This window comes from Mizuhopecten yessoensis, unplaced genomic scaffold, assembly GCF_002113885.1.
Source record: "Mizuhopecten yessoensis strain PY_sf001 unplaced genomic scaffold, ASM211388v2 scaffold10591, whole genome shotgun sequence".
NCBI lineage: Eukaryota > Metazoa > Mollusca > Bivalvia > Pectinida > Pectinidae > Mizuhopecten > Mizuhopecten yessoensis.
In genome coordinates this window covers 999,379-1,010,840 of record NW_018408623.1, presented here as the reverse complement: position 1 = coordinate 1,010,840, position 11,462 = coordinate 999,379, and the positions used below count along the sequence as shown (strand labels likewise).

The following is an 11,462-nucleotide window of genomic DNA, read 5'->3' as shown; positions in this document are numbered from 1 at the left end:
TCGAGGATGCAGGCCGCCTTGGTGAAAGGGAGGTGCGCTATCCAATGCGTCACCCGACCATCTTTTTAGGAACATCACAGATAAAACAAAGTAATATATTACACTAAACAATATTGTAACGTAGTGTCCTGTGTAAAGTTGTTGAGATAAGGACTAAAATTGTTAAGATAGTAACATACAAGCTTAAGTTTCCTTTTTAATGTAAGAATTTGATAAACACTACTAACGTGTTCCGTTTACATATGTTTCAACGTTGCAACACTTGTACTAACATTGCAGATGTTCAAACGTACGGTACCACTGTTAAATAGGATGGAATATATAAATAGCTATAATAAAAGCTATATCCAATTAAACATACACAACACATTACGTAAAAACAAAAGTAAATAAATGGGAAGAAATGAATGAAGGAAATGAAATAGATTTAATGGAAAGTACATCTTGTCTAAATAATGTGAAAATACGTCCAAAATTCGGATTCAAGTGTTAAAATCGTTATCAAGTCATCAATCAACAATGCTTTTCGATATGTCGCGCACTGAACGTTTAAGGTATGCTTCTTCGTCAGCTATATGATTGACATACGTCCATTTCCAATGTCAGTTAATGAAATAAGGGTTCGATTGGGTATTTTTAAGATTTCTTTGGCTATAATATACACAATGACTTCCCCTTTAGTTCGCATCCATCAATTTATCAATAATGTATGTGCAATCAACTCGATAAACGGTTGGGAAAAAAACGATGTAAACATGAACTTCAGGTGTATTTATTAAAACGTGTAGCCATTAGAAAGGTTGAAAGTATACTTACATTCAACAAATAACTTCATTTCAATAAAATAACTCTATAACTCCATTGTTCTATATCAATTGCTAACTACATTGAAAATGAACAGCGAAAGAGCTACCATTTTCATTAACATTTGGTATTCTGCGTTGTTTAAAAGCATGAAGGATACTGTCAGAAAAATACAATAAAAATGGATGCCCCAAGCAAAGATTTACTCCTACAACTGAATATACATGTACAGTGAACGAAAAACATGGTCCTTATTGCGATTATAGAATGTTCAGTTAACAGTATTTATTTCTAATCAGTGTTTCCGTTGTATAAAGAAACCAATGGTCCTGTCGTACCCAGCAGCGCGATCGTTAATTAAAACCTATATGGCCCTTTTTCAGAAATCGTATTAAAGGGCTCTTTTTGTGGATATAAATGGCAGCGATTGATTGTCATCATATTGGACCTCTTTCTGCTTATTTCATCCCACATTTCCCTTTTCTTGTTCTGGGTGTGTCCTTGGGAATTTTTAAAAAGCGGTTGTCAGAATGATTTGTGTGATATAATGCTAAAGTGTCCAAGTTCTATCAATTCAGTGATATTGTACTCTACAACAGTCTGGAGAAGTCCAATCATCTATCAGTGCTTTTCTATAAGAATATGCCTAGCCTGATCTAAAATCATGTTATCTTTTGTCGGCATCTATCAATGTACTCCACAACGGCGGTAATCCTGTCGTCCTTTTGACTGTTTTTACAAAACATAAGGGTTAAGGAATTTCTTTGATTTTTTTACAACGTGAAAGCGAATAGCAAATAACGAAACCATTGGTATTTAATAAACAGCAAAAACAAATGTTTACTTTCAAAATACAATTATTCAGGATCAGCGATTACATGAATACTACTGAGCGTATTATGTTTTGTCTAAAATCCTATCATGTATTTAAATTTCAGCTATTAGGATAATATTTTAATATTTGGTTAATGATTACCAACTGGTCTCTTTGCAAAGTGACATCTGTATACATGTAATCGAAGAAGGAAAACGGTTTGTATGTTGTATAGGTGTTCCAGTTCATCTCCATATATTTTTACGTGGGAGAGTTATCTCCCTTGCTATATAACGCTGTTGCTATCCCATATAATTTATCATTTCAAATTAAATTTAATCACACTTAATTAATTCACGGACAACTTATTTGATAAAGATTTCATGGAGAGAATTTGTATATAGACTTGACCGGTTATTCAACATATTTGACTGTAACAATTTGTCAATAAAAATGGTTGAAACGGAAATAGGATAATATCTTTTTATACCGGACAAACGTTTCGTTTTATGTTTTTTATAACCTCGACCAGAACACCAGCATCCATGGCCAGAATTCCTAGTCCTGCTATGACTAGAATCATACAGCCTACACAACCTATAGCTGTAGAAGACGGCCGATTGTCCTTCGCTGATATCTTGGTACGTATATAACTACTAGTCGAATTCCTTTGAACAAGAAGTTCTGCCCGAAGTTGTTCTATGACGGCATGAAGTTCCTCAGTAGTATAATTAGAGAAGCTGTAATTGCCACAACTATTACAGGAGCACGAGGAAGTTGAGTTGTCCGTTAATACTAGTGTAGGTTTGGTGGATTCCACAAATGATGCTGTAGGTCGGATGGCTCCAGTAGGTGCTGCTGTAGACTGGATGGTTCTAGTCAGTGCTGCTGTAGGTCGGATGGTTTCACATTCTTGTAGCAAGGCATCTGTTCCTTCCACCTACGAAATGAAAAAGGATATCACCAACATTTTTCATTTATTTCATCTTATTTTTGCTAAAGTTACAACATATCTGTTTCATGGTAAGTCATTTTGATTTCTAGGAGTACAGCTTCTTTATTTGAACAAAACTGTGTGCAACAATTTATCATCGCTTTTATGACAAAATCTTAAAAAAATGTATTTGACTACAACATGGTACACGAAGGATGTATAATAATGAAAAACAACAAGAGAATACATGAGTGTCAAAACAACAATAATACGAACTTAAAATGGATAAAACTAGGTTAAAATATGAACAAAGGAAAGATTTACATGAATATCTTTGACAAAATACAATGAGAATCTGACCAGGTATTCCGGAAGGGTAAGGGTCGTCAGCATCTTAGTAATGTCACGTCCTCACATCGAAAACTGGAGAAGTGACAACACAGCCACAAAGCACTCCAATACGCATACAACAGTATCGCCCTTCATAACACACAAGAAATAACCTATTTCTCTGCGAGATGCTGACCATAAAACTTGTCAACTAACTATCTTCATCAACCTGCGTCTTTGGTAACCCTGTTTTATAATTTAGTCTTTCAGCAGTTGACATCTATTACATATTAATAACGATATTTTAATAACAAGTTGGAAGTTGAAGAGCTATATAAAAAAACATTATGTCTGTCTAATCCTATCGTTAGCTAGATGTTAAATGAATGTAACTGTACAAAGAAAACAATATGCCTGATTACTTTTGATAATAGGAAGGTAACCGAAGGTGATTATACACCTAACACAATAAACCAGACCAGTTTAAACGTAATTCGGTAACATATAAAAGTACCAATCTGACTGAAACAACATATTAGTTTGTTTGTGTTTTACGTCCTATTAACAGCTATGGTCATTTAAGGACGTGCCAGGTTTCGGCATATTAGACAAATGTTAACAAATGTATGTCTCAAGAACGTACTACAAATAAAACAAAATAATACATTATTGTAAGAAACAAAAAGGTAAATTAAGTTAGAACAACAAAGAAAACCACATAGCCAACAACTGTTGACAACACAAGTTACGCGCTACCACGAACATTATTTACCAGAGAGTAATATAAAACACAAATGAAGCTGAGGATACATTATAATCAAAACAACCTACCCTACAACTGGTAACCGAGGGTTACATCAATGAAATCACCACACTAGACTACTGTCGTCAGCATCTAAGTAATGTAGAGTATCTGAAGGTAGTACTACAACGAAAACAATGATAAACCAAACAACTGTTAACTATAAGAACTAAGTACGCACTAAACAACTGCCAACAACACGAAGGTAACTGGCTTAAGAAAGCATTACACATAATGCAACACACCATACTACTGCTAACAATGATGATCACTAAAACGGAAAAGACCTTAAATACTACTGCTAACAATGATGATCACTAAAACGGAAAAGACCTTATACACTACTGCTAACAATGATGATCACTAAAACGGAAAAGACCTTAAATACTACTGCTAACAATGATGATCACTAAAACGGAAAAGACCTTAAATACTACTGATATCAGTTAGTACTGAATAAAGGACGTAATACAAAGAAAGAGACCTACCAGACTACTGTTTATAACGAGGGGATAACTGAATGCTTTAGCTTGTATCCATCCATGAACATAGCCAGCCACCAGGACAGAGCTGCCATTGGTCCTGACGATGTGAAGTCCACTACCCACGGACTTATGACTGGAGATCATACCATCTACGACTAATCCAGGCCCTGTCATATTATCACAATCAATGGTAATATGTTTATAGCTTTCAGTTTGTGTTGAAAACACGAATTCCGCTTCGTCGACAGTTTCTGGTATGTGAAACACCAGGTTGCCGCTGACTGATTCGAGGGGCTGCAGTATAACCAAAGACGGATTACCATTATTGCTATTCGTGGACATTGCTATTACCACATCGGGATTTCCATTGTTTCGATTCGTGAACATTGCTATCATAATCGGGTTATCTGAAACGAGAGAGCAAGTTTCAGGGTCAAGTTGCAAGTTTGTGTGAGCCCCTTCATGGTCTAGAAAAACTGAGTTTTGTGCCAAATCTGAAGAGCAGGTATACGTCACCCTCGTGTTGGGGTAAAACGTAACTATCTTGCACTGGTAAATAGCATTTGTCGGGGCGATTGATACAAACTTTGTACCCCAGTTATTGACAGGCGGCAACTGTTCCACCAGATGACTATCCATTGAACGCGAAGTGATGCCTTTATTTCCACTAAATACGTTGACTGGTTTTTCTGACTGAATCCTCGTCCCTGTTAAGTCGCCGAATTTACTTTGTATCTGTAAAGTATCGAATTCTTCCATCACGACGTTGAACACATCGCCATTCACATATAAAACATTGTTTATCTTGATTCCGTCTTCTTCGCCATTGATCAATCTTATCAAGACGTTTACACTAGTAGCGGACTGGGAAGCAACGATCAGAATTTGAGGGTTTGACAACTCACCGACTAGGGCATTTGCTGTTACAGCAAAATACATAGTACCGAGCGAAGTTTCTTCGGTGGCAATAAACCCCGCCATATATGGTGTCGTTGGTTGGTTGTTAAAACCGTACACCACCACATTTTTATCTGACAGTACTCGAATGGCCTTTGCACTTAGTTTTGATTCTGTCACTGTGAACGGTATACCAACTGGTACAACAATCGTGTCTGTAGAGTTCAGATAATTAGTTTGTATGATTCCAGATTTTGACAAAATCGTTATGTTTGCCTGGTTGTCATCGACGTTTACAATAGACACAAGGTGAGAAGCGTTGTCAGCTGTTTCCATAAATCCGATGATGTAACTGAAACTTTCTGGAAAAACAACCATTATTACACATCTTAAGTATTATCATGACATGCTATGCATTTGTCAACTCTATTATAAGTGATTTGGAAGATATGGTTTAATAATCGTCGGTGAGAAAGTGCTTTCAATGTTGACAAATATTCATAGAAATGTAGAGATGGGCTAACAATTGTTTTGTTTACTGAATCCAGCAGTTTGACAAAAAAGAGGTCACATTTGATACAAGGGTGAACATTGTTTTGACAATTTTTAAAGGAGCCAGATTGCGTTGGGTTTAGGAAGACCATGAATTTTGTAGCATATCATCAGATGCAGTGGGTACATGTATATATGATATTGTCCAAACAACTTATTCCTTGACTTTAATACTCATTTAGAGAAGTTGGTAATGTTTCTATATCATTCTTACAACGCATTCTAAAGAAGATGAACTCTTCAGAAAAATGTACAGGTAAGGCTTTAAACCTATTTCTATTTCGAACAATAGATCACTGAGATGACCCCACTAACTAAGTCATCAGATGAATAGGTAAATAAAACATTTGAACGTACTATCACAATCTACAAGCACGTGTTAGAGATGATGACAGGTGGCTGATCTGAATAGTGCAAAATAGACGGGTCGAGTAAGGAGTTTCATTTGCTGAAGCGAAGTCCTTGAGTTTTGTTATGGAAACACAGTGTCATGTATGCTTAGAGCTGCGTATGTACTTTTTCATTTTTATTCTTATTCCAAGACTGGTATTTAAGTTAGGTAGCGTCAGGCTGTCTAACAAGGGAATTTGAAGATTTAAGATTTAAGATACTCTTAGGAGTAAAGGACTTTTTTGACAATAGATAGATCTACTACAGTATATACACTTTATGGCAGATATATCTGATAGCCACCGGCATATGTTGATTACACGCTATCGAGGGATCAGATACTCACTTGGACATATCATAGTAGAACCACACGAGCGATAGTCTACATTGGACCCTATACATGGCAGGCCGTCATTCGCTGGTTCAGGATTAGAACATGTGCGTCTTCGTGTTTGGATTCCCTTTCTTGGCCAATTGTCTTCCGAACACGTGATAGAACATTCACCGTTGTCACCCCAATCGGTCCATCCACCGTCCACTGGCAATGTGTAACATTACGAAATCAATTATTTTTTTGTGATATATATAATTCATTAGGATCCTAAATCATCAAAACTGTTCATATACATCACGCAATGCATTATCATCATACACCATTAATTATTGCTATGCACGGCCGTACATTATCATCATACAACATTAATTATTGCTTTGCACAGCCGTACATTATCATCATACAACATTAATTATTGCTATGCACGGCCGTACATTATCATCATACAACACTAATTGTTGCTATGCACGACGTTACATTATCATCATACAACATTAATTATTGCTATGCACGGCCGTACATTATCATCATACAACACTAATTATTGCTATGCACGGCCGTACATTATTATCTTGGATATAACTTAAAACTCGAGATAAGCAGGGAAAGCATAATAATCAAGTCATTAAGAAAAGCAAGTTTTAGGAATCAAATACATGTGCTTCTATCATCTACTTACCCCGATACTTGCAGTGCTCGTGGTGTCTGCCGTCCCACATGATCAAAATCTGACGATGTAGGACTAACCTCGGATTCGTCGAATACTATGTATTCCTCGAACTATTATATTGATCTGGTTCCCTCAAGTTCGAGTTAGCGGGGTTTTACTGTATCACGGTATCACGCTATCATGGAACTAGGGACTGAGTATTGGTTTTAGATCAAGACATCTCCTTAAGTTTGTCTTCTGAGATGTTTATAGTAAAGTTAGACTTTATCTATTTTTCATTCAATTCACCTATTTTTCATGCTTTTCTCATCAGGTGACATTCCCATCGCCAGCAAGCTTTGGTTTCATGTAAATGTTGATTTTACAATTCATGCCCTTACTACAGAAACTGTAGTAGGATATTCTACAGTATAGCAATCACTGTATAGGAATGAATTTTTCTCAAGTTTATCAGTATCCGCTTACCTGCTGCGAGCTTTGCACAGTCCTCGTTGTTTTGTCCGTCCTGATCATCATCTGTAAGGCAAAAATAATACATCGTCATCTTGAAAGCATAAATTGTGTGAACACATTCTTGTTTTTCAAAAATTTCAGAATAGGGATTCAAAATCGTCTTTGTAATAAAAATCCTCTTAAACCGAAAGCAATGCTATTTAATTCAAAGTGAAATACCTAAAATCTCGAAAAAGCCGGCGTTTATTTTCGTTTTTGTTAGGGAATCCGACGTTTATTTCGAATTCAGCCTATTTTTAAGGCTGTCTTACTTCAAAGCCACTTAAATGGTCCAAGCCATAGTTTCATGTTGCTTCAAAAATTAAAAATCTTTCAACGTAAAAAGTCGTGTAATCTGTGCTGATTACACAGCTATAAATTATTTGTCTAGTGTTTGCTTTATGTTTTGTGTTTTTGCAAAAACCTCGTTGATTTGCAAATTCCTCCATCTTGGAAAGACAAAACTTTCAAGGCTGGGCTATATTCGAAGCCGGCTTACTTTTGGTACTTATTTGACTGCAAGGAAGCCAAGGCTGTTTTCAAATTAGGTAATATATTGTAAGGAAAATGTCGATTTTATTGCCTTGGACATATCCACATTTTTATATAAATGTTATGAACAAACCCATATCAGAACGTTGTCACACGCGAGCGTTAACATGATTTAAAGCTGTGATTTCATACGGGACATATTCCCATTATGATAATATTATTATTGGGGACGTAGCCTCATTTAAATATATATGTTTTGGTGATATATCGACATTATAATATAATTATTCGGGACATATGGACGTTATAACAATATGATTATTAAGGACATATCCACGTTATTATGGTAAAATTTTGGGGGATATATCCACTATATAATAATATAATCATCGGGGACATAATTATTTGGGACATTTTCTCATTTATATAATATAACATATATTGTTTGGAACATATCCACATAATTATAACAATTTAATTGGGATATCAACATTTAATAAAGTCTGAGGGGATATATAGACATAACCATATATATAAGTATTGGGGACAAATTCACTTTATGTTATTATTATTTTCGATATATGGACATTATGAATATAATTATTTGCGATAAATCGACATTATAATGATATAACAATTTTGGAACATATCCACTTTAAATCAGTGCTGTTAATTTGGAAATATCCACATTAGAAAAAATACATCTTCGAGAATAACACGCTGTCGTATTGATTAGGGTAAGGGTTAGGGTTAGGGTTAGGTTTAAGGATTAAGGTTAGGGATTAGGGTTTAATCCCTGTGCACTGGCCTAAGTGTTTATGTTGCTGCTTTAAGTCGGCTACGAACTAACAGGTCTTGCAAACTTTTGTTTTTACGGTAGGCTGTAACTAGTTTAGATTTGAATACTTCTGGTAACTTTGTTCTTAAGTCTACGTAATGTTTTCTTACCTTGTGGCTCGCTGTTTGGGCTGTCCTATTGTAGGTAATGACAAAGGGGAGAATTTGGTTCGAAATGGCTTTTTCATTAATACCGTTAGGTTTTAGGGTTTGAAGTTTATTCATCCAAAATTGTTCCCTATCGTCTAGTTGGTCCGAATTGGGAACTCTCTCAATTGGAATTATGGAAACATCTTTTAGAGTGTGGTTAATTTGGTTAAAATGGTTTGAAACTGGTTTGTCTTTGGCGTGTATTATGTCAAAGCGATGGCATGTGAATCTCTCTCTAAGAGTTAGTGTGGTTTGTCCTACATATTGCATCCTACAATTGGTACAAGTTATCAGATAAATGACATTTCTGGATCCGCAATTCAGGTTTTCCGAAATATAATGAGCACTAGAGTTATTAGAGCTGACAAAAGAAGTGGTTGTTTTGGTAAATGGACAAGTCGCACAGCGCTTACTGAGACAAGGTTTGGTCGTGTGTTTTATAGGCGGGTTGATTTCTGCCAAGGTCTCTCCTTTGATTTTACGAAGAAATCCCAATCCCTCGTGGAACGGCCTTTTGGCAATTAGTTAACGGATATTTAACAAAATAACGTAAGTGAAACCTTTTATTATACGGAAGCAGGGTTGTTTATAAAACAACACCAACAACAACCTTACATTAAAAGCGTTCAAATTGATAAAGTTAATGTTTTGCATAGAAATTTGAATCCATTATTCATAACCAATATGCATGTAGCACATGACTATTACAAAGAATATACACTATACAATGTACATTGATATACCTGTAGCCCATGACTATAACAAAGAATATACACTATACGATGTACATTGATATACATGTATCCCATGACTATATCAAAGAATATACACTATACAATGTACATTGATATACATGTAGCCCATGACTATATCAAAGAATATACACTATACAATGTACATTGATATATCTGTAGCCCATGACTATTACAAAGCATGTACACTATACAATGTACCTTGATATACATGTAGCCAATGACTATTACAAAGCATGTACACTATACAATGTACATTGATATACCTGTAGCCCATGACTATTACAAAGACTGTACACTATACAATGTACATTGATATACCTGTAGCCCATGACTATTACAAAGACTGTACACTATACAATGTACATTGATATACCTGTAGCCCATGACTATTACAAAGAATGTACACTATACAATGAACATTGATATACCTGTAGCCCATGACTATAACAAAGAATGTACACTATACAATGTACATTGATATACCTGTAGCCCATGACTATAACAAAGAATGTACCCTATACAATGTACATTGATATACCTGTACCCTACGTCTATTACAAAGACTGTACACTATACAATGGACATTGATATACCTGTAGCCTTCGACTATTGCAAAGACTGTACACTATACCATGTACATTGATATACCTGTAGGCTTCGACTATTACAAAGACTGTACACTACACAATGTACATTGATATACCTGTAGCCTTCGACGATTACAAAGACTGTACACTATACAATGTTCATTGATATACCTGTAGCCCATGACTATTACAAAGAATGCACACTATACAGTGTACATTGATATACCTGTAGCCTTCGACGATTACAAAGACTGTACACTATACAATGTACATACATGACTATTACAAAGAATATACACTATACAATGTACATTGATATATCTGTAGCCTTCGACTATTACAAAGACTGAACACTATACAATGTACATTAATATACCTGTAGTCTTCGACTATTATTAAGAATGTACACTATACATTGTACATTGATTGACCTGTAGCCTTCGACTATTACAAAGACTGTACACTAGACAATGTACATTGATATACCTGGAGCCCATGACTATTACAAAGACTGTACACTATACAATGTGCATTGATATACCTGTAGCCTTCGACTATTACAAAGACTGTACACTATACAAGGTACATTGATATACCTGTAGCCCATGATTATTGCAAAGAATGTACACTAAACAATGTACATTAATATACCTGTAGTCTTCGACTATTATTAAGAGTGTACAGTATACAATGTACATTGATATACCTGTAGCCTTCGACTATTGCAAAGACTGTACACTATACAATGTACATTGATATATCTGTAGCCTTCGACTATTACAAAGACTGTACACTATACAAGGTACATTGATATACCTGTAGCCCATGACTATATCAAAGAATATACACTATACAATGTACATTGGTATACCTGTAGCCCATGACTATTACAAAGAATGCACACTATACAGTGTACATTGATATACCTGTAGCCTTCGACTATTGCAAAGACTGTACACTATACCATGTACATTGATATACCTGTAGGCTTCGACTATTACAAAGACTGTACACTACACAATGTACATTGATATACCTGTAGCCTTCGACTATTACAAAGAATGAACACTATACAATGTACAACAAGGGAACACAGATGTGTCATCTCAACCAAAAGTTTAAGTGAAAATCGATAAA

At 35.4% G+C, this 11,462-nt stretch overlaps 1 protein-coding gene across 1 annotated transcript; it reads right to left on the bottom strand.

The window, feature by feature from the left end:
- Window positions 1-225: 225 nt before the first annotated feature.
- LOC110461252 lies at window positions 226-4,464 on the bottom strand. The gene is made up of 2 exons (XM_021514657.1): window positions 4,173-4,464; window positions 226-2,558 (listed from the first exon to the last, which is right to left on the bottom strand). Exons 1-2 carry the CDS (start codon window positions 4,341-4,343, stop codon window positions 2,103-2,105), a joined length of 627 nt encoding a protein of 208 aa, XP_021370332.1. The 5' UTR covers window positions 4,344-4,464; the 3' UTR covers window positions 226-2,102.
- Window positions 4,465-11,462: the final 6,998 nt, after the last annotated feature.